We start from the raw sequence: 25396 nt of genomic DNA, 5'->3' as shown, positions 1-25396 counted from the left end.
TGAGAAGTTTCAGACCATTCATTCAATGCACTGTTAAAATCAAATATATTACAACATTCCAAAATCCATTCACAATTTAACATCAGCGACATCTTGGCATAATGTTTGCCAAATTTCAAATGAATCTGACAAACCGTCTAGGAGGAGTATGTTCAAATTGATCATGTGACATCAGGATAATTGTCATTCTTTCTGTTGCCAGTTGGTGGGCTTATGCCAAACATGCATTATGGGCATGTGAATATTATCATTAACATGGTCTTTAATGACCTGTGAAATTTAAAACATTTCAAGCCATGCATGGTGAATTATGACACATTTATTGTTTGTGTGGAACGGTATTAAAATTAACAATTTCGCCATTTTGTCAAAATACAACCTTTTAAAAAAAAGGCTTCACAATTTAGAATCAGGAACATCTCGGCGTCATGTATACCAACTTTGACATGAATCGGATCAACCGTCTAGGAGGAGTACGTTAAAATTGATCATGTCCACAACGCACAAATTCTGAATTACCTCACTTCCTGTGGGCGTGGCTAATGGCATGTTAATACAAAAGTTGTTTGTTTTTGGGAGTTACATACACCCCCCAAATTTGGTGTGTGTATCTAAAACTATATGCCAACCACAAGTCACAGTGACATAAGGGGGCGCTAGTGACAATAACAATAATAATAAGTGAAAAATAATAATCCTTACAAAAACAATAGGGCCTTGCGCCCTTCGGTGCTCGGGCCCTAATAATCCTTTCAAAAACAATAGGGCTTCGCACCTCTCGGTGCTCGGGCCCTAATAATAATAATAATCCTTACAAAAACAATAGGGCCTTGCGCCCTTCGGTGCTCGGGCCCTAATAATAATAATAATAATAATCCTTACAAAAACAATAGGGCCTTGCGCCCTTCGGTGCTCGGGCCCTAATAATATAATTTAGTTGGTGTAAAGTTCATTATGGGCCGAATTCTCCCATTCCGAAAGAACACAAACCAGTCTTTGAATTTGAAAGCGTAAGCAAGGTGAACTGAATAGTGAACGGCCTACAGTAAAAATGATGTGTCATCACATTGCCTAACAAATAATTAACTTAACAAAATTGAACTATTGCTCTGAGGGGTATTCCAGAAAGCAGGTTTACTGGCTTAACTGGGTATGTTAACCCAGAGTTAGCGGTAAACCTGGGATTTCAGTTCCAGAAAGCTCAAAAATGATCAGGCTATGTAAGTAACTATGGTAACATAGGCTCTGAACTGAACTGGGTATGTAAACCCAGAGTAAACGGTAAACCTGGGATTTCAGTTCCAGAAAGCTCAAAAATGATCAGGCTATGTAAGTAACTATGGTAACATAGGCTCTGAACTTAACCTGGTAGGGGGTAGGTTTTGTTCAGGTTATGTTCAATTATGTTCGGTTATTTTAGTGTTCAATCAGGCCGCTATTTTTACACTTGTCACACAATGGCGTTTCATTTTGACGAAGGTCCGATTGACAAAGAAGCACAAAATCATGTAATATTCATCCGTACAATTCACCGTGAGAGGGCAATAAGACCACGACATCACATGATAGCCTATCCATTCTTTTCTAAACGAGTTTTTCAAGAGCGCTAGAGCTTTTCAGCTGAATCCTAAATATAGGCTGTAGGCTTGAAAAGCATTCTCCATCCCTACATTACACATGGTGGATTATAATAGAATAAAATAAATCTTTAATGTAGGCTAGCTAGCCTACACCATAGTGGACATGTGTCTTTGGCCCACCAGACAGATGGACAAACAACATCTCAGACACATTGAAGATATAAGTAAAACAAGTACAGTAGCCTACAAAAAAGGGAAAACATATAGAAAATTAATAAATACGTTTAAATAAAGACTGCATAACAGCGGTCACGCAGGTAGGGCTATCGAATATGTTGTCACTAAGTTTGGTTAAGAATGCTGATGGCATTTTGGATAAAATAGTTTTTAATAGGCTACACACAGCTCTCCGACTGGGAGTTTTGTAGTGTCGGTCGGTAAAAGAAAGTTTGCCTTGGCGCTAAAAAGCAGTTCATTCGTTTTCATGGACACAAACCCACGAGGATCATTAGTACCCAACTGGCAGGTCAGCATCACTTAATGTGCACCGGCGATAGGCTGTCTTAGCTGGTGAGCTTCAATTAACGGGCTTTGGCTTTTTTCAGAATGTCCTTATGGTCGAATGGATAGGTCATAGGCCACTTCTCTTTTTATATGTGATTATGCTTCACATCTTATCACAAACGTGGAGGCAAAATGGCAGGGCCCAGTAGACCTACACGATGCCAGGAATGATGTAGCCTATCCGGGAGTCTAATTTGAGCGACACATTTCAACAAGGTGCGTTAGGGCAGGCCTACACCTTACTAGAATATTATCAGATCCACTACAGACTTATTAATGTGTAGGCTGTAACTTCATGTTATATGTGCAATTACAGGACAACTTGATAGGTATGCTACTGGGGGATAGAGGATAGGCTACCCATGCCTTCCGACATTCATCACCCTTCCGATGCTGGAACGCAAAGGTTTAACTTGGCCCACAGCTGCAGAACCCGCGTTAAAATAGAAAATTACATTTGTGATTCTCAAGGAGTCTATGGCCCACTCAATCTGTGACAAGGTAGGCTAGTTTAAGAAAGCATCATTCAAAGCAGTCAATACAATACGTAATGTCCACTAAATTATTTAATTGTGCTTTTGACATAGGCTATCCTAAATGTACGCATTTACACGGTCAGTTAGGCTATTCTCTGTCAAGCAAGGTCTCGTTCCTTGGCAGATGCTCAAGTATTGCTCTTTTTTTGTTATCACAGTTCTCTCCTCCTCGTAAGCCTCGAGGAGAACTTGCTACTACGCCTCTGAAAAATAAGGTGCTCTTCGTTTCGCCGGTTTCACTCATGGTTTAGACTCTCAATAGATGATGCCTTTATAAGTTCGCCGTGAACGCGCACAACTCGAGGTTATCTAACACAGGGTTGATTGAACTAACTGGTAACCGGTGTTTTGGAACCGACAGCTCGAGTTTAGTCGCCACTGGTTCAGACAATCCAGAGGTTAAGTTTTATCTCAGTGTTTGTTAAACCTCCTTTCTGGAATACCCCACTGAGGTCAAGAGTAAAGATGTGCTTGAGGTATGTAGATTCATAATTTAAACTCACTTTTGAGAAAGAAAGTTTCAATGGCAGCAGCTTCTCATAATATCAGTGCATCTATGCTAACGAAGCTGTAAACTGACACCTGCAGTTTCCAATACAGTAGAGAGACTGGCATAACAATACCAGCTACCATTACAAATTAATCGGAGACAGGAGAATATAAACGGTAATTGCTGCTCGACGTGCAGGCGTCTGCGCAAGTGTATATCCATGGCGCGTAAATGACAGACTTGAGTGAAGGGCAGAATGGGCACAGGCAGAAAAGCGCTGTTAGCTCTGATGCTCTCCGGTCAGTGGTGCCTTAGTTGGTATTTAGACTCTCCCCATCTGAACAGAGAGTATGTGGGATGGTGTGGGTCCTTGAGGATAGCTTCCAGTTTGTTCCTACAGCACTGTGGGAACAAGGTGTCTATGGAGGGGAGTTGTATGTCAGTGATCCTCTGTGCAGTCTTGATGAATCGTTGCAGTGCCTTCCTCCAGCACTGTGGGAACAAGGTGTCTATGGAGGGGAGTTGTATGTCAGTGATCCTCTGTGCAGTCTTGATGAATCGTTGCAGTGCCTTCCTCTCCTTCACTGTAGTGTTGCCAAACCACACAGGAGCCATTTCCCAAAGTCAAGGAAGCATACTCACCGGCCGCCTTTTCAAGGTCGTCATGTCATCAAACTCCACCGAGCACTGTTCCGATGTCAAAAATACTCCGAAATTCACACCCTTCGTTCTGAGAATTTACAAGGATGCATAGTGGATCCTCAGGTGAACAAAAATACCCATAGTCCTCTGCGTTGACATGCATCGGAGCTGCACCCCTACTGAAACTGAAGCGTGCAGTTAAAAGCGGAAGCGCTCAGGCAGAACCGTGGTGATGTGCACGTCCACACTAGCTAGTCTGTTCCAAAGTAGAGTCTGGGAGCGCTAGGGAGGCCTCTAGCCTCATCTTTGTAGAACCTGACTCGCAAGGAGGAATTCTATAAAGGAAGCATGCTCGCCTGCTGAGGCCGTTGACTCAGGCCAGCTTTCTTCAGTGTCTGGACAAAGTAAAGGTGTTGCTGAGCCTTCTTGATGGTGGCTGTGGTGTTTGCTGACCAGCTCAGGTTGAACCTGAAGCTGTCAACACGGTCCACTTCCTTTCCCTTAATCTGCAGAGGTTGTGGAGGGGGAGCCTTTTTACTAAAATCTAGAATTAGTTCCTTGGTCTTGTCTACATTAAGAACCAGACTGTTTTTCTCCCCATAGGCAATGATGTCGTTCACCACCTACCTGTTTACACATTGAGTGATGCAATCCTTCTACCTATCCTCAGGCTCAAGACCATTATATCAACAAAGTCATGTGACTGTCCTGGAGGCTGTCCCGCAGCAATAGAATGCATCCAAGGACACACCTTTTCCTCTTGCCTGGAGCGCCTGATGGTGATGGTCATCGGTCGGTCTCATAGATCCATAGTTATGGTGATAACTTATGATCTTTTTGAACTCCATCTGACTGTCACCACGGTCTACACATTGGATGAGTAATACCAAAAGATCACTCATCACCAGTCAGGTCAGCAACCAACTTAACAGTGGAGCCGATAGTGGCGAAGCGAGCCAACAGTGGAGCTTAGGTCTGGCAGGGATCCATGGAGTACTCTGTAACCAAAGCAACCCCTTTCAATGGTGCATATGAGATGGCCATACTACATGTAGAATGAGCCACCAGGCCGCAAGGGATTGGGAAACACTGCCCAGAGAAGGCCTGAAAAATTCTCTCCACCAATTGTTGGGTCAAACAGTGTGTGGACACTGGGTGAACCAGCTGCTTACCCCCATAGCACACAAAGCTGTGTGTGTGCGCCCGTCAGCAGCCACGTGTGATCAACATAATCTCCCAGTGCCCTGACTGGGCAGAGAGCATTAAGAGACACTTTAGCTTCAACTTAATAAACCCGTTTAGAAATAATTTGGATGGTTAAATGACCTGTTACGGTGAAAATGGTGACTTTCCCTGCTCCCCCTAGCGTCCCCAGGCGGAAAACCAATCTTGCAACTTTGGGAGTACCGTCCCAGAAAGTTGGAAAAGGAAGTATCGTGTGAAGCAAGAACATGCGAGAAACTCAAACTGCTTTACGGCAACGCCGGCTATAAGAGCAAGCAAAGATGGATATTTTCTTGATGGTCATCATGGCAGAGCCAGCGAAAAGGCAAAAGAGACGGTTCTCGGCGGAGGAGGCGAGGGAGAGGAAGAAAGTGGCTGACCGAGCAGGGACCGCACAAGAATAAACATCGGTCATGCGTTCACGGAATGGCGTGAACTAAAGGCAAATGAAGCATGCAAAACAGATGCTGACCTGGCGTTTCTGCTAATGCAATTGTAAGTATGTCTTTGTTTTCTGTTTATGTCTTATTTCTTATTCTTGTTAGTGTTTGTAAATGTGTTCAATCCATGACCATCGTCGGTAGCTGGCTGGCTAGCCAGTGAGCCAACCCGTTTGTTTTGAGTACGGTAGATTGCTGTTGCATGGGGTTGCTGCTACAGTATCTGTGGCAAACTTGCCAGACAACCGAGGTCTACGCATTCGTTGAATGTATGTCCCTTATATTGGAAGTATATTAGTGCTGTCAAACGATTAAAAATTTCAATCATGATTAATCACATATTTTATCGCATGATTAAAATTCTATTATTTTGCATTTCTGAACTTTCCAGGAGTCCATGTTAACATTATACAATTATTGTGTATCTTCATTAGGATTCAAATGAAAGCAAAGCAAGTTACTTCATTAACTTAACTTTAAGACGTAGGTCTATTTGATTATTTCAAATCAAATTTCAAAAGATGTGCAGTAGACCTGAGGCAACACAATATATTCTTCAGAAATATAGCCAATAAAGGGCATAACAAACATAAAATACTATATTCATTATCTTTGAGTTCAGTTGAAAATAAGAAACTTTTCGACATGAGTGCACTGCCATTTTATAGGCCTACAGTCTATGGTGCACCGTCACTTGCCACACACATCAGCGCCCGGTTTTTTAACACGCCAAACACTGGATGAACAATGGATTTTATGAAAAGGTCGACCAAATATAACTGAATCGTGATTTACACGGGCGCAAAGTCGCGATGCTGGTATGCAGAGTTGTATTGAAAAGAATGGAATCTAATGTAGAGTAAATGAATGTCGAAAGCAGAGTGCATCGCACTCATGTCGGCATCGGTGTCCACAGCAATTTAAAACACCATTCAGCTGACCGGGAGTTCACAAGGGCGCGGGAAGGGGGGTACTGCTGCTGGCAGATAGATAGATTTTTTAAAAATATTATATTTTAAACAATTACTAATTCGCTGTCTGACATTATTTATATTTTTGTATGTGAAATGATGAGTCAAATAGCAAAAAAGGGTTATGGATAGGTTCGAATATAGGCTACTAAAAATTAGTTATACAGATCAACGTGAACGTGAGTCAGTTACTGTAAGAACCATAGCGCGGTTTCATCTATGTGATAGCGATCAAGTGTGTAGGCCTACGCAGGGCTCGAATTATCTTTTTGTCTTTAAGGGGGTCTCTCTATCTCATAAAAAGTTGTCACACCCCGTGCATAGCCTAACAAGGCGATGAAATGAAGCCTAGGCGTACAATATATGCGCACGGTAGGCCTAGGCTTTACCTTGACACACGCACACAACAGACATAGATTTTTCATAGAAATTGATTGCTTTTAATTAATTTCAACATATTATTGATTGTAATAGTCCATATTTCATTTCAATTTCCCAATACAAAGAAATAGACTAAACGATTTAGTCTGTGCCATTCTCAATTTCACAACGTGACTCATTTGAACCAGACCACCGTCTCAAATAGGCTATCCTCAGTGTCAAACACAATAATGCATGTAGTATAACTTATACACAGGGAAAAAGCACTAACTGGCAGAAATTATAAGCCATTGCAGCCAAACTATGTTCTAGTATTGTTGAACAGTGGAAAATTAATAGACGAACAATTATGGAGTTTGCACTGAGATGTTGTCGGGTAGCCATTGAATATTCCGACATCAGAGATTGCTAACAGGTGTTTCGAAATATCTGGGAACTTTCTGGAGCTCTGAATGGCAGAGGATAGCTACAGATCATTAGACAACACAATCATTGTAGGCTGCATTATGGGCCATCATTTATGGCTTGGTCAATCAACATAGAAGAGGTGAAGCGCAAGTTCAACAGCAAATAGGACTTTTCAGTAGCCTGGCGGGCCATCCTATATCATTGAAATGTATAGTCTGGCATCGAACCATTCACCTCGCTTAATCCAAGGGGCGGGCAGAGAATTGTCTTTCAAACTGCCTAGGCATGCAATAGGCCAGCGCTACGACCATATCCGTATCCGGTCGGCAAAACGGCAAATACATCCTTCTTCGAAAGGAATGACTTAAGTGCATTGTGTTGCTCAACTTTCAAAGAAAAGTCCAACTTCAAAGTTGACACCAACGCCGATTCAAACAACCGCTCTTCGTTCGCCATAGCCACCTTCCTTGTTGTTCACCGTCGCAGGACTGTCGTTATCCTGTTAAGCCCGCCTTAAGACTCTCTAACAAAATAGAGCGCTGTGATTGAATAACATCCACGGTGTTAGCCAATAGAAATCCCTATGGTTTGATACTAGACGTACAGGCTGAGCAAATTAATTTGCCGCCGCTAGGGTGCGTCTAGATTTCTAGGCTAACTTTTCAGCACATATAAAACCATATAGGCTAGCCCAATGAACGCCTATGTAAATAGACAAAACACTCGCATCAAAGCAGGGTGACGACTTCAGATTTGTGAGTGCTGTCAAAACGACCGTATACGGTTTGCTCATATAGTCTAGTGGTGTGGTGGTGAAGTGAAGTGTCATGCTGCGTTCAAGAGCATAGGGTAGGTCTACGTCCCGTAGTAGCCTATATTTTAATTTAACGTCTTTAATGGTAAGAGATCGCACAGGGATGGATAATGAGCGGTTGTTTAAGATTAAATTGCAATGCCAGACACCTTCAGATATGAGAGACCCCCTCAGATTTTTGACTTTGTTGCTTTCATGGGAGCCAGTCCTCACTCTATGGGAGCTTGGCTCCCTCTGGCTCCCACGTAATTCGAGCACTGGGCCTACGGTTGATATAGGCCTACATATTCTATGCGATTTACACGTTCCAAAAAACCATGGATAAGCTGAAAGAAACTTTAATTGTGTTTTACAGTTTTGCAAAAATAATAAATGCATAGCTAGTGAAATCATTCACTATCCTAGTCGTTAAGATAGAAATTATTAGGACACATACTTGCTGTGGAGACGACACACTTTAGGCTCAGAAATTATTTGCGAGATCATTGCAGCCTGATTATTAGCCTATATTTAAAGCCTAACATCTCTGGTGTGGTTTTGACAATCAGAAAAGTAATTTTCCTTAGCTATACTGAAATAGGCTAACGATGTCAAGTGCGCTTCCATGGGGTTAGGGTGGGCGCAGTGGGCTCGGAGTGCTGTCGCGGAACATTGGAATTTGTGGCTGCCCAGGACTTTTCTAAAACTTCTCGCTATCACCCGCACACTGCACTAAAATGACGTATTTAGCAGTCAAAATCCTAAAATCGTCGGACAACCAAAAATAGGTTCCCGCGCGCCTGGGAGTTGGGGCGTTGGTGTTTATTGTATGAATCTACTGGCCGGCTCGTAAGCCCAAACAAGTGTGCGCAGCATGCCTTTCCGTAGCCTACTAAGGCGCATCATCATAAAGATAGGTTACATTTAATCTGCATCACGCCCCATTTTAGCGGAAAACAAGTTAACATACATATATCATTGATTCTAATGGGAAAGATAATAATAATATAATCCCATTAATTCTAATGGGAAAGAAAATAATAATTGTACTAACACGGCAGTTATAAAGAATTATGTGTAGGCTATGTAACTTACTCATGTTGAAACGATGTAGGCTACATTACAACCCATTCAGCACGTACTAGCTACACTTACCATATCCCATGTAAAACGGTTAGCTTGCTAGCTAGCTAACTGTGGAACTTCAGTATAACAGGCATAGCCAATTATCTCACCTAGTTGTAGGAAAAAGGCTACGTTATTACAAGTGATAGAATGAATGTGTGACTTATGTTGTTTAATTGATGTTATGACATATAAGCTTGCCAAACTTAGTTATAGTCAGCCACGGGCAGTGCCTACACTCATGATACGAGAGCAAAAAATAGGATGGTCACATTAATCCCATAAACTCACAGATAACTCTTACACCAACCTTATTTTGTGCCTTTTATTTACGTTTGTTTCAAGATTTAGTAAGTATAACCCCTTTTCGCTCCCCACTTCTGTGCAGCATACTGTAGGTTTTCATTATTCAAACAGCTCCCTTTCCCCTAAAAGGGGGCGTGTACATGCAGCACGGTCTAGCTAGATCCAGTGTGGTGTTGTAGTTGTTCTAACGTTATTAGTTGTTGCAACAGCTTGTGAAAAAACTACAACGTTTGTTACACCAAAAAGAACGTTAATCTCGCGATAAAAAAACTGACGCCGTTAAAATAGGTTTACGTTAACGCTGTTAATAACGCGCTTAACTGACAGCACTAAAGTATATAGTTGCTTGTTACGCTAGGCCTTATAGTGTTACGTAATAACTTAGGCTAATAACCCTGATCCTAGTGTCTCTGCATTCGTGATTTAGCCTAGGTCAAGGCATCATATTTAGCTCAAAGCATCATATTTCATCATGGATTAGCAATAGTCATCAATGTCTGTTCTGTTTTACATTGTGTAGAAAAGTTACAGATTGTGCAAAGGTGATGCATGTCCTCCCGATTTTGTTGTAGCTACAAGTGCTGGCAAGTGACCACATCCACGCCACGCAAGGGACAGTCCAGACCACCACAACCAGGGGTGTCGAGTATCACCGAGCAGTCGGATCGTGACTTGTACTTTTTTTCCCCTCCCACAGCACCACTATTTCAGACACTGATGATATTGCAGAAAGTGATTAATGGATTGTTCATTTTTTCAATCAGAGAAATACAAGCTCCTGAGCTTGGTGTTCAACCACTGGTTGGAGAGGGAGAGATAGAGGTTTTGGAATCCAGGTGAGCTTGCCTTGCACCTCATTCTGTGCTGTAGTGTATTTGGTCAAGAAGTGTCTGCTAAATGTAATGTAATGTAATTTGGATTTGATTTGGGTGTATATGTTTTTTTCTGTTTACTTCCCATCTGTTTATTTAGTTGGTCATGTGTTTATTGTTATGCTTGCAGCATGCAATTGTAGAGGATGCATGATTTAACCTTTGGTGGCGTTACCGAGCTAGCTTCTCACTCGCCACTGCTGCTACAACGGAGTTGGCTAAGCCTTCACGTAGCCTAAGTGAAACCACTACCAGTAACGTTAATGGCGACGTTTGGGAAAATTCACGATTTTGATTCCAACACGGAACATTGGAGCAGGTATGCAGAGCGGTTGAACTTCTATTTTGTTGCTAATGGAATTGAAGACGATGCGAAGAAGAGGGCTATACTCTTGACTGTTTGCGGGCCAGTCGTTTATGGAGTGTTACGAGACTTAATAGCCCCCTCAGTGCCTACAGATATATCTTTTGCCGATTTAGTGGAAAAGTTACGGGACCATTACGACCCTAAGTGTAATTCAATTGTGGAAAGGTTTAAATTTCAGTCATGCACACGTAGCACTGATGAATCTGTGAACTGTTTTGTTGCTCGTTTGAAGCATCAAGCTACACGCTGTGATTTCGCGGGAACATTGGAGGAGAGATTAAGGGATCAGATAGTGTGGGGCATTGCCATGGAACAACTCCAGAAAAGGATCCTGTCATTGCCAAATTTGACCTGGGGGAAGGCATTAGAGATATGCCTAGCGTTTGAGATAGCCGAGAAGGGTGTTTTAGCTTTGCAGTGCCCAAAAGAAATCAACAGAGTGGCGTCCACTTACCAGCCTAACAGGGCTCGGAGAATGCCCAGCAGCAAGACAACGACAACCCAACCTCGCCGTTGCTATCGCTGTGGAGAGGCTCATATGCCTGATAGCTGTAGATTTAAGGATGTTGACTGCCATTACTGTGGCAAGCGAGGCCACATTGTTCGCTGCTGCCGTAAAAAGGAGAGCGAGGGCCAGAGAGCAAGCCTGAAGTCAGAGCATGGTGGCAGGGCCAATGTGGTTACAGAGAGAGTGGGCCTGCCAGTTGACAGTGAGGAGGAAGAGATCGCTTATGTCTTAGCGGTGGTAGAGAAGCCACCCAGTCCTATAGTCATGGAGCTAAATGTGAACGGGGCTCAGATACATTTTGAGGTGGATACTGGCGGAAAAGACATTCGGACGCCTGCGCACTTATGCGCCGTCATTGGAGTTAGAGCCTTGTAACATCTCTCTTCGATCGTATACAGGACAGCACATAAGCCTGAGGGGGGCCGTTCAAGTAACAGTTTCATACAAAGGCCAGTCTTACCACTTGAGGGCGCTTGTGGTGGCTGGTCAGGGTGGCAATTTGCTTGGACGTGACTGGATTAAATCCCTGCCGTTAGATTGGCCAGAGCTATTGGACAGGCTTTTCAAAGTGTCTCAGGACTCTCTAGCGGCTATCCTTGAAAATCACACGGCTGTTTTTCGCAATGAACTGGGAGAGCTAAAAGGGACAACAGTGACCATCAACGTGGACAAAGTTGTTCCGCCGCGTTTTTGTAAAGCCCGGCCAGTTCCGTTGGCCCTGCAGGGAAAAGTTGAGACTGAGTTGACGCGTCTGGTGGAATCTGGAATCCTCCAACCTGTCACATACTCTGAGTGGGCAGCCCCGGTTGTCCCAGTTTTGAAAGGGGATGGCTCCATTCGCATCTGTGGGGACTATAAACTGACAGTAAATGTGGCGTCCAGAGTAGAGTGCTACCCCTTACCCCGCATCGATGAGCTGTTCGCTAAGCTAGCCGGGGGAGTCTGTTTCTCTAAGTTAGAAATGTCCCATGCTTATCAGCAGCTGGTTTTGGCAGAAGAATCTCGTAAGCTGGTCACAATCAATACCCACCGGGGCCTGTTCCAGTACACACGCCTTCCATTCGGCGTGTCATCTGCCTGTGCCATTTTTCAGAGGGCAATTGAGGGCCTGCAAGGGGGGATAGATCATGTAGCTGTTTATCTGGACGATATACTTTTGACGGGTACCTGTCAAGAACAACACCTGCGCACCCTGGACCAAGTGATTGCTGCTGATGCTTCACCATTTGGCCTCGGAGCAGTATTGTCTCACAGATACCGAGATGGAACTGAGCGCCCAGTCTGTTTTGCATCGCGAGCTCTGGCACCAGCTGAGAAAAAGTACGCCCAAGTGGAAAAAGAGGCCCTGGCCGTTATTTTCGCTGTAAAAAAAATCCATCAGTTCGTCTATGGCCACCAGTTCATGATCCAAACTGATCACAAGCCTCTCCTGGGGTTGCTGGGTGAGTTAAAGAACATACAGCCCACGGCATCAGCACGAATGCAAAGATGGGCGCTCCTCCTGATGCAGTACCAATACACCCTGGTGTACAAACCCGGGGCGCTGATTGCTCATGCTGATGGTTTAAGCAGGTTGCCACTGCCCCACACGGTGCCAGACCCCGTCACTCCCCCTGAGCTGGTGTGTCTGATGCAGCAGCTTCAGACAGCACCCATAACCAGCACCCAGTTAAAGGACTGGACCCGACGTGACCCCCTTCTGGCCCGGGTATGCCAGTACGTCATGGGAGGGTGGCCACCAACCTGCCCTGCTGGAGATATTCAGCCCTATTTCAAGAGGCGTTAAGAGCTCACAGTTGAGGATGGAGTCCTGTTATGGGGGCTTTGCGTCATCATCCCACCACAAGCACGGCAGGCTCTGCTGGAGGAGATGCATGAGGCACACCCAGGGGCATCAAGGATGAAAGCTGTAGCACGGGCTTACATGTGGTGGCCTGGTCTGGATGCACCCCTGGAAGACCAGGTGAAATCCTGCACAACCTGCCAGCAAATTAGGAACGTCCCTCCAGCAGCGCCTGTGTGCCCGTGGGAGTGGCCTGGGAAGCCCTGGACTCGCCTGCACATTGACTATGCTGGCCCGTTCCTAGGAGAAATGTTTTTGGTGCTCGTGGATGTTCATTCGAAGTGGTTGGAAGTGTTTAAAGTGAAGTCAGCCACATCAGCAGCAACAGTGGATCACCTCAGAGAGGTTTTCAGTGCACATGGCCTTCCAAATACCATAGTGTCCGATAATGCCACTGTCTTCACCAGCTCTGAATTCGAGGGGTTTTTGAAGATGAATGGTGTTCGTCACCTCACCTCCACCCCCTACCACCCGTCCTCAAATGGACTGGTGGAGAGGGCAGTGCAGACACTGAAGAAATCACTTAAAAAGATAACAGGTGGTACGACAGTGTGGGTAAGAGACTTCTCGGGAAGGGAGAAGTGGCTGCCCGGCACAGTGATCGATAAGACAGGGCCACTCTCTTACAGAGTGTAGGTAGGTGGGAACGTGTGGCGTCGTCATGTGGACCACCTACTGTGCCGACACACCTCTCCATTAGCCGAGGAGGAGTGGGATCCAGGTAATGAGCAGCAGAGCATCCTCCCGCTGGAGCCCCATACTCCGGAGGGCACCACTGCGGGTCAGCCAGACGGTGAGGACATCCCACATCCCAATACGGGAGAGTCTGCTGGAGATGGGTCTAATGTTGTCCCCTGGCGGTCAACAAGAATCCGCAATGCACCTGTTCGTTTAGATTTGTAGTTGGAGCGGGAGGCCACAAGAAAGGGGCAAAATAATCCCCTAGCCTGTCCGCGGGAGTGAGGGCAGTCTACCCCTCACTCTCAGTTAATTCTGGTGAGCCTACTGAAGTTGTTATTTCGGTTGCCAGGGAAATTAAGTGTAATTAAGTGTTTTGAACTATGGGGGGAGGGATGTCATAACGTGAGGGTTTTATTTAAGGTATACTGTTTTTGTATTGCCTTAGTGTGCGTGTGTGCAAGAGTGAGTGATGACGTATGGGGGTGTCGTGGGGCTAGTTGCCAGGTGATGATAAACTTCTTGTATGTTACTACTGGTTCAATAAAGCACCGGAGTTGTGCCCGGTATTGAGAAGCATCTTGGATTGGACATTGCTTTAATCATTGTTGAGGTTACAACAGGGTAATTGTTGCGTCATGTTATAGAACCTTTTTTGAAAATGTTCTAATCACATATTTGTGATCGTACTCCCAGGGGCCCAGCTGCATCTGATCACATATTTGTGACGTACTCCTCAACAGGTTAAGCCAGCCTTGCTCCTCCGTTTGCATGGCGTTTCCCCTCTATCGCTTTCTTGCGCAAACTCATTTAATGAGGTGAATGACGGTAGGTAATGCTTTCTCAAGTGTTTTGTTATGATGTATGGTAGATCGCTCTTGTTTTAAAAGTCGTTACCTTCCCTTCATACAGGTCCCATTCGTTGCGCATAGATCACTGACTTCACCGTAGGTATTTCTATTGTTCACCTTAGTTTCAGCCCGCAGGCCCTCTATACTGATTTGTCTCTCTTTGTTTCACTAGGATGACTCCTTGGCAGCCTCCCCGCTTCCGTGTTTCTGTGGGTAGATATTGACGGCACAGGTAATATCTGTTTCATAATGTAACCCAGATGATAAATGCATTAAGAAAATAAATAATAAATAGTTACAGATCATAATTTTGATAAGAAAGTTCATAAGAATTAAGTCGTCATTGATAAAAACATCATTTTGATAGAGATAAGTTACGATTAGGGACTTTTATTTTGAAACTTCATGATGCACTCTAGCTGAATTCGTAGTTGGAGAACAGGCGAGAGAGAAGAAAGACGGCCATTTTCGCAAGTGCCATGTTATATGTTTCTGGAGGAGCTGAACTTTTAGAAAAGTGATGAAAAGTTAATGAAGACACTGAAGTTTTTCTTTGAGAACATTTAATAGAAGGACTGTAATTGTTGAATTGTGTTTGATGAAGACGGGTGCCGAATTCGTCGAGTTTTCTTTGTTGCAACCCTGTCTCGATAAGCTAGCCTGTTCATCCTTACGTTAGTTAACAGCCTGAATCACTCATGTTATAAAGTAGTTGAACTTATGCTAAGAAATACTTTGATAAAAGATAGAAAATGTATATTTTTGTTTGTAATTTTACTACGAGTAATACATTTAAAGTTATCAAGCGAATGGAAAGTTTGAATGTTGTTTGAAATAAGCTTTTACTTTGTTTTAAAAGGTTAAACTTGATTCTAAGTCATGTTTCATGAGTGAAATGCATGTGAGGTGCTAATTTGAAGCATTTATCCAATGCCTTATTCTGAAACAAACTAATTATCTTTTGGTACAATTGTAAGCTTATTGCAGTTGTGATTTGAAGTACTTTGAATTCAAGGTATTCTATCTGATTACTTTGTACTGGTTAACTGAATGGTATTCACTACTTTTCAGCATGTAGATGTAGTTCTGTAAAAGCGTATTTTTACATACTGGAGTTAATGTTGTACAACATGTGAACACAGGAGCATTTGATAGATGAATATAAAAGCAACCTGCATTAGGGAAAGGAGTTATGAAACTTAACAAAAGGTTATAACCTGGTTGTGAATGCAGGTCAAGTTTTTTTGTTGGATTTGAAAATCCTGGAAGAAGATTCATCGATCTCAATAGATGGCGAGCCAACCCATTTGATTTCTGTCATTGAATCCTGCACTGAAGGAGTCGGATGCCCTATCTGCTTGTGGTAGGATTGTACCAGTCACTCCACTGGTCATCACTCTTCGGATATCCACACACTGACTATTGACTTGACTAACTTGACTTTACAATTAAACCAAGGATTAGAAAAGGAACCCTCATTGACATTTAAGGAAACACAGCCAGTCAACTTAAAGGACAATTTCTTTTATTTTCAAAGGGCCCGTTTTATTTTCTTACATGTGTAAATGTATTTGCACCTGGTTCAATTATACATTTGGTTACTAAAGCACAAGTAACTTTAACCCTGGTGTGTGTCTGCTTATTGCACTTGAACTCCCCTCCTCACGAACCTAGAGCGAAGGTGTACTTACCCAGGAGTGGGTTACAATAAGGATTGCAGTGATTCTTTGTTTAATGGTTTTGCTTTTGTTTTGATGTGTGATCTCGTCCTTGAAGGCCATAAACTGAAGTGCATGTCTTTTGTATGAACTGTCTGTGAATGGGCCAACTGGTAGCGTGCATTCTCTTTTTAAATGTGTACTGCTTCCTAGTTTGAGGTAATAAATAAGGCCTCCCGGTGTAGCGCGCTGTCTGGTGGCGGGGGTGTTTTTGTAGCTAGCCATCCTTCACTGTGTGTGAGTGCATTAGTGTGTTAGCCGCACCTTACTTTTTGATCTTCACGTCTTTCAGACTTTGCAGTGTAGCGCACGGCGTGAGTGTATCCACAAGAACACTGAATGATTGCGTGTGTCTCGAGGTCCCCTAGCAGTGAGTAGCTGACACCTCAACCCTTTCCCCACAGGCAGCGCTGCTTATCCTGGAGCCTTAGCAAGATCCCTGGCTGGAAGACAGCGGTACTAGTGCCGGGTAGCTATTTTTATGTGTATGTTGCACAAAGCTGTTTTAATAACAAACTATTGTATTTAACTACTTATTTCCCACAGCTGCTTCCAGACTGTTTTTATTACAAACTTAATAAATGGTATAATGAATAATTTCCGCCTTTGGTTTGCTTATTGTACCCGTGTCACGCTGTTACACACTCTCTGGATATCAGTAAAGACGAACGCCCAGATTCAACAGATGAAGAGGCACTGAATGATTTGAGGAATACCTAGTAAGTAATGTACAGTACATTGTGTTTCATTTAGATCCACTGATTTATACAATCATTCTAAGATGTTTATACATGTTTCATTCACAGCATTGCCATTGATGATTTTTGGGCTCATCCGAGTAAATTGGGCTTGGAAGATGAGAACAGCTCCGATGAGGATTTTGTCCCATCTCTGTCAGCATGAGCCGCTGGAGGAAGGCAGCCAAGACAAGCCTTGGATGGAGCAAGGTGACCATACAGTATAAGAAATAAAACTGCACAAATTAATTCCCTACATGACTGCACTCATTTCACTCATAATATGATGTGTTCAGCAGCTCACCGGGCCCTGGCTGCAATTGTATTATAATCGTATTTAAAGAGAAACTATGCAGTTTTGACAATTTATTCACTGTTTTCTCGCTTTTTGCACGCAGGTTTCTCTGCAGAGCTCCCCCTACAGCTTCAGAGTATATATTTTACGATACTCCTCAATCATCAGTCTACTGTTTCCTCTTTCCCCGTTCCTTAGACAACGGTTTACTCGCTTTCTGCTTCTTTTCGCTGGCTCTGCCATGACAAATGTCTGAGAAACTCCATCGCTACCTTGTTCTAGTCAGTGCCTGGCGTGTATGTGTGTAGGGCAGTAAAGCAATTCCTTACGTTGTGAAGCTGACTTTCTGACTCTGAGGCCATCGGCCCGCCGGTCCAAAGTTGCAAGGGTGGTTTTTCCGCTTACAGGCGCTAGGGGGAAGCGAGGCGGCCACCATTCAACCCGAAAAAAGTCATATAACCATTCCAATGACTCTGAAGCTGTTAAATGAAGGTAAATTAAGCTAAAAACCTGCATAGTTCCCCTTTAATTGAAAATTATTGTTTGGAGGTTTTTGTTGTTTCCTTTTCCCCCCTCATTCCTGACTGGCATATTTGTTTGCCAAGGTAAACTTGTGCCATTTCCCCAAACAAAAACACTGCTTCCAGTCTTTAACACCACCGCAAGGTCAACACGGCAATACAGTAACAGGGACTGTCTACAAATTACACATTTCTTGGCTGCACACTTTTTGACACTTCTTCAGCACGTCTTCTACTTATTCCAAAATGCGAGCGAGCTGTCATGCACTTCACAATTTCACACTGGGACAGCCCTAAACTCTCAAAGCTAGCAGAAATGCGCATCAAAATCTGTGAGTCCTTGAGGGGGGACATCGATATTCACCCTCAACTAGTGCTACAGTACATGCAAAACAATTATAATGCAGCCCTGCACTTTTTTTGTATCTTCTATCTTGGAACTTCAGACTTGACTGTTTTATCTTATTCAGTATTCCTTTCTCACTATGTTGAGTTGGTTCTGAGACTAAGAATTTGATTACTGGTAATTGTGTGACATTGCCTGTCCCAGTTTATTGCCATTTAATTGATAGACATTCCCTTCTAATTGCACCCGGGTACGAATAGCATACACTGCTAATTGTACCAGGGGTGCAAATAGCCTTACCCTATACTTTTCAGTAGACTAGTTATTTTATTATGCTTTAATTATTTTGCTGTAGGCCTATTGGTTGTATTGCTTCATGTGCCCATAACAAACGTCACTGATTGTGTCTGGCTCATGCTTGCGCTGATTCGTAATGGAGCCTATAGGCTACCCTCAGAGTGGAGAGGTGGGGTGTTGGCTAACATCTGTTGATGTCAAGGAAGGTCTTTTTTGTCCCAAAGTGCATGAAACATGTGAGTTGAAAATCCCCCTGGTAGCCTTTTCGTTTTTTATTTGCCTACTACACCTTCTCAGATGAAGCACTGGTCAATTTAGGTAGCTAAAAATATTTCGGCTATGCTTGATGTTGTAACGAGCAGTTTAACTCAAACTAGTCTGCTATTCCATAAGTGCTTTCAGTGCAAATATTCAACGTTTTCAGTCAACTTCGTGGTTGATTGTCTTGAAAATCTAGTTTTTCCTACCGGTTTGCCGTTTAAACTCCAGTTAAAAGACTGGCACCGCTTTGAACTTTCCTTCCAGTACTGGTTTATGAAGTCAGCCGCTACATCTCAATTGTAGTAATGTAGCCAATTAATCAAAAACATTACAATGTATGTAGCTGTGGTGAAAGTTGGAGGAGCGCATTATCATGTTTGTTTTACTCTTGATGCATCTGACTATGAACATTAAAGATTATGTACACAATGTTTGTGCATACACAATGTACATGAGGTCCACAGTATATTATTAAGGCCCAGTTTTTAACTGGAACTCTCACCTGTGATGGCTTTACCATGGCAGTAGGATTGGCACCAAGTAGCCAAAGTGTGAATGGCTACAAAGTTGAGCTCAAATTCACAGTTGGGATTAGTGAGTATTCCTCTGATCTTGGGGATGAGTTCGACGGGACGATCCTTGAATGGTCCCAGCATCATTCTTTGTGGGTCATAGTCATTGGCATGGATGTTGTCCCAGATAACTGGCGCTCTTTTTATCACATGTGTCACTTCTTCAATGGACTCGACCGAAATCACTTTAGATACAACCTTTGGACCTGAGTCATCCCAGAGAAGGTAAGTATGTCATTTTAATTTAATTTAATCCTTTTTAAAATAAGAACAAAATCTCATTGCATTCCAAGTAGCACCTTACCTGTCCACAGCACATCAATCTCTGGATATAGTTTCTCCCCTACTGTGAGCAAGTAGGGGGATTGAGCAACACTGGGAGTACAGAAGGTTCCACAGTAGTCTGAGGAGAAATATAAAGCAAGTCATACTGAAGCCCCTCTCTCTTCCAATGTACAACTTCCAGCACTTTGAGGTGTATGTTGGAGGTGCTGTTCATCCGATTTTGATCTATACAGATCACAACTCCCTGTTTTTTCTCGATCACAATTAGACAATTAGATTTGATATATGCACTTCATCTCTCTCCTATCGTAGGCTAATGTACATCTCCCAAATCAAACCATACTCAGTGCCCGTTTAGTAGGCTACAATTTTTCTCTGCTCGAGTTTAAACATGGTTCAAAGAACATTCAGCGAACATTCCCGGAACCAAAGATTTAACCACGAAGGAATGTTCCAGCGCTGTCAAGAAAATTCCTGAATGATGTTAGCAGCTAATGTTCCCGCATCTTTCAGCAAATGTCTGCGGAATGTTCCCCGAACCAAAAATTGTTTGCTGGGTAATCTTCTCGACATGCAGTTGTGAATGGGGCCTCCAACACTGCTTTATCCACGTCCACTTCCGGCAGTTCCCCCCTTGTGTTTTGGGTTTTGGGAAGGGGACCCCAAACTTTTGGGATATGCCGAATATCAGATTTACACAATCCATAGGCATAACGCTTCGGCATGTTTCCCTCGGTCGAAAGCTTGCCAGACCTCCCATGCCTAGTTATGATTGCTAAGCCACGATTGGCCTGTGGCGGTTTTTGGGCGTGGCTTAGCGAAGGGTCAATTACTAATAGCTAAAATATATAGTAATTTGAATACTTCATATTGATTTGTAAACTATTACACGTCTTTACTGTCATTACATTGGCGGTGATTAAATTGGTGGTATGTAGGTCTAATTGAGTACCTGTCACTTTAAGCACTTTTAACATGAAAGTAATTAGCTTTCAGTCTCAAGGGGACTTCACATTGCATGCGGCATGCACTGTGTTCGTCGGTAGGTTGCTCTTGATTTGAGGTAATGTCACAAAGATTTTTGTTGTGCTTGAAACCGGGCTCAGCGCAAAACACCTATAATTTACAGAGCGCCGCATTCAACGTTCAACATGGCTGAACTTTGACGGCGGCACGCGCAGGAGCGGCAAAATACCGCTTGCACTGCACTTTGCTCTGCGTAGTGGTAGACCAGTTCTTGCGCGCACAAACCACTGAAAATAATGGGTTTCATAGCGCAGTACTGCCATTTACGCATGTTATGTGAACCCTGTTTCACGGTTCTAGGCTAGTGTAAAATAGTTGTGCAAGGAGTATATGTGGATGCAATTCATTGTGTTTTCTATGTCATTAGATAAAATAAATGTTCAAAAACACTAACAAGTAAAAGACAATCTTTCTGAGATATTTGAAGAGATAAGCAGTGATGGGAATAACAGCGTTAAAAATAAATATATATAATATCATATATTATGGAGAGAGGTTTTCACCAAAAGCTTGACCAGATGTGGACATGGTTCTAGGCCTATATCAAACTGCCCTGTTGCTCAGGGACATCCGAGGCCTCAGTGATAACGTGGGCTGAATGAGATAATCGTTAGTATTTTTCCATCTGGTCAGAGCCAGTTTGGTGCAATTGTTGGTACCACGTTGGCATGATTTACATTTGTATGTTTTAGTATAACAGGCTTTGTCTCAGGCTTTGACTTCGAGACGGATTGAGGAAATGACTCGGGGAGCATCTTCTGTCAGGACGCTCAGCAGCCTGCTTCTACTAACTACCACGACTGTTAGACTCTGTGCAGTTTTACTGTTCGAGACTTTTAGTCATTGTTTTACCATCTACAATAAAATCATTTAATCACCAATCCTGATCCAACCGTCAAGCCTTATTTACAGACCATCTTTAAGACATTAGAACTAAAACACAACAATTTCCTAGAGAAACCAAATAATCTAACATTGTTCTCATACAACCAAGCTCTCTCAGCCACAGGAGCTGCAAAGTTGTTTTTTTGTTTGAGGAGGGGAGTGGGTGAGACAACGACATAAGTGATGATGATTGGCTAAGGTAGAGTAAAACTTAATGATAAGTGTCGTGGAAAATGTCCACTTCCGAATCCAAATTTCCAATTAATAATTACCACTTGACTATTTAGTAATTTAGCGCTCTGAAACAAGGCGTCCGAAGGAGACAATGTAGACAGAAGATTTTCCAAAGACTGTTGATCTTTCCCGTATTGCAATGATAGTACAGCCCAACCTAAGTCCAGACCAACTGGCAAAGCAATTGGGAGAAGGTGAGATGTTACCAGCTGGTACCCTCGGCGAGATCTCTCTACGGATGGCTATACACTATATTTTATACTCCTCTGCCCTTGAGATGTGCCACCCTCTCACGTCACCTCCAACAACACTCTTCGCCAATCAGTATCATGCAGGGTCGCTTACATTGGTGGAAACCATCTTCCCATCATGCATAAAACTATATGCAAACCTATGTAATACATAGGTAACATATGTAAACTAGTATAACCCTAAATCTCCCTGGTTCCTTCAAGTTTGATGAGTTAAGACCTTCTTATCTGATTCTCTTCCTAGCTGGACAGGGCCTAACTCATGAGGCACAATGGCCTCCTCATCCCTGTCCCGTCCATTCCTCACCAGCTTGATAACACCCCCACCCTTCCCTTGACCATGTATGGAGGAGATGCTTTCATCCTGGTACCCCATTACTTTTCCCCTCACCCCACTCCTCTGACAGTTGGTCTGGCCTACACAGAATACAATGATCTCACTCTGCTCACAGCAAATGCAGTGGCCTTAAAACTTATGACACTCATGACTTCATTCTTCTAAACATGAAAACCCCATACGATAGTATAAACCCTTATGAAACTCATGCAATTACATAAACACTTATAAAACCCATGATTACATTCCCTTAAATCATGAAAATCCACCATATAAGCCAACCAGATGAGTTGGGCGGGTGTTCACACACAGACACGCAGTCGCACACACGCGAGACACATGATCTCGGGAACATTTTAAAAAATGCCTTTCTGTTATCTCTCTGCTCTGTCTGTCTAAATTGACTACAAAACTGCTGCACAAACTAAACAAGGTTAGCCTAGAAATCTAGACGCACCCTAGCGGCAGCAAATTAAATTTGCTGCCAGGGCTAGTCTAGCAACTCTCCGTTGGCTTGTGAGCTCGAAAAATTAAACTTCTATCAGGCCAATCAAATCGTGTATAGAGTTTTCAGGCTTGCTTAACATAATGATTGATGGCAGAGTTGCAACGGTTTGGCTTGAATTCCCTGCTACTTGAAAACAAATAAGGTAATGTTGCTGTTGGCGAACAGTGTGACACGAGTTAAGCTTTTATTAAGTTGGCAAAAGTTTGAACTAGCCAACTAGCTCCGCTGGTGGGAAACATGGGACTCATAGCGCTGTCCTATTGCGTGCAGAGGGAATTTGAAAGACAACCGATTATCCCGCCCCTCGGACTGAGCACTGCGAACGGTGAGTGCCCAGACCCTACATTTTAATGTGGGTCTGGCTCGTCAGGCTAGTTGACGCACAAGGCACAAGGTGTGAAGCTAGCTTTAACATGACTTTGCTTACAGATTGGCATCAAAACGTGCTCTCATAACAACTACGCCGTTATCTTAAATAAATAGACTCTTAAATAAATCACTCTAAGGTTGCCTTAAAGCAAAAGGATGCTATGAAAACATCTGTTTTGCAGAGGGTAGCAACTGGACTATAGTAGCTTAGGTCCGGTGGCAGGGCTAATGTTAAGAGAGTATTCAAATACGGGAAAAAATACTACGGTGGGGTGCCAAGGCACTTGGTCATTTCAATTTTTATCTTATCTTTTTGCATCAATTTGAAGATAAGGGTCTATAGAACAATTTTGGTCCAAGGGCCAAGAAACCAGATTGAAAGAAAATAGTTTTTTGGTTTTTCGGAATTATGATTTTTTTTTAAAGAGTTCTTAATTTTCTTAAATTTGCTATGTAATATTATTTTTTATTCCTATTGCAAGCTAGTACTATGTGGGGAATCAACTGTTGCTCAAATATGGAAGTTTTGAAAATTATGGTATAGGAAAAATGTAATGTGACTACCAATTTTCATACCTTTTTTAAATTCATTATATTTAATAGCTATTAGAGATGCACGGTTCGCAGTTACAGCCGCGGACTCCGCGGTTAAACCGCGGATCGGGCGGATGACATGAAGAAATATAATATTTTAATTAAATTCGGGCGGGTGGCGGTTGAACCAATCAAACGCATCACCCATATACATTAAAACAACCAGCGGATGGCGGGCGGGTGCGGTTGTGAAAATTGGTCAAAAAACGTTGGTGCGGATTAATGATAAGTTTTGCTATGCGGTTACGGTTGAAATAATAGCCCATCCGCGCATCTCTAATAGCTATAGTAACTTTGGAGAATGTTCTGAGTATTGTGAATAAGGGAAGGCGTTTATTATTTATTCCATTTCACATACAGTAATTTGGTATAGTAAAGTAATTTGGTTTAGTAAAGAATATTTTACAATCTTATATTTCATGCCCTTAAGTTATTTATCTTCTATTCATCATTTCCTTATTTTCTCTCTTCTTCTTAGATAAAGTTAATTCGTCTATGTGTGCCTCATTTGCAAAGTCCATTCAGTCCATGTAGGTAGAGTGAATAAATGCCTGAAGAATACAGTAATTCCATTGTGCATTTTTATTGATGCCCCTCAGTGATCACAATTCACTAAACCACTTGGTTTTTTACTGGATACGTTCTCATGCTACTGTTAATTTGTCGTGACTGCATAAGTTAAAAAGAACAAAAAAAGTAAGTATTCCTTCTTTTACTGTTACTGCTGATCCAACCCTAAAAGGGAGAAAGAGAAAATTTAACAGGTATTTTGAGATAACTGGCTCTGTTTTTGGCACATAATGCAAACAGAGGAAAAACTTGTTTGCCAACTCAAGACTTCAAGGCCATCATGGATATAACACATTTTTGAAAACATCGAAAGTACAGTGGGCATCGCTTTCAAATGACCACTTCATTCGCGCATTACGTGGCGTGAAGCTGCGTGAAGCTTTAGTACCACTTTCAGCCACTGTGCGTCGCTCTGCCACTGTACATCGCTCTGCCTGCCGTCCCTTACATAATTGTTGCCGAGTAATCCCAGCCTCACTTAATTCAATAACAAAATAAATCATGCATAATTAAACATTACCTCGATTTAGGCTACTTGGGTATGGCTTAAGGCTTGACTACACGAAAATCAAATCGAAATTTGCTGTCTACATTATTGTCAGTGTTGGGGTTAACGAACCACATAAAATCAAAACAGTGGTGTGATAATTGAGCCAGTAGAGAAATAACTGTTCAGAATTAATCTGTAGCCTTGGGTAGGCTTCTGCAGAAAACAATGTTGTTGCCGATTTAATACTATCTGGCGGCGTTTTTAACAGGCTACTAATAGAGGCTTAGACAACGATGACCCAGGTTTTGGTTTCAGAATTAATTTGCCCTACTTCTTGACTGCAATGTAGTCAATTGACTGCTTGACATGTCATTTTTATTTTTCTGTCACGATAAACAATTACATCTGCTTTATGCCGCAGAATTACATTCATATTTGGCTGGCTGCAGACGCCTTACTTCCTCCCCATATTCCAATATTAAGATAGTATGAAGTGCTTTTTGTATAGGCTACTATCATAA

At 42.7% G+C, this 25396-nt stretch overlaps 1 protein-coding gene across 1 annotated transcript in view; it reads right to left on the bottom strand.

Moving 5' to 3' along the window:
* The window catches only part of ogal (O-GlcNAcase like), a 91960-nt gene that overhangs the window by 35604 nt on the left and 30960 nt on the right, over nt 1–25396 (bottom strand). The window contains exons 6-7 of the mRNA XM_048252315.1: nt 19631–19729; nt 19257–19532 (exon numbers count right to left, since the gene is read on the bottom strand). Of these exons, the coding sequence (XP_048108272.1) occupies nt 19257–19532; nt 19631–19729 (375 nt within the window). The remainder of the gene's footprint in view (nt 1–19256; nt 19533–19630; nt 19730–25396) is intronic.

This window comes from Alosa alosa, chromosome 9, assembly GCF_017589495.1.
Source record: "Alosa alosa isolate M-15738 ecotype Scorff River chromosome 9, AALO_Geno_1.1, whole genome shotgun sequence".
In the NCBI taxonomy this organism is placed as follows: domain Eukaryota; kingdom Metazoa; phylum Chordata; class Actinopteri; order Clupeiformes; family Clupeidae; genus Alosa; species Alosa alosa.
The sequence above is the reverse complement of the archived record's forward strand: the minus strand, read 5'-3'. Positions and strand labels throughout refer to the sequence as shown.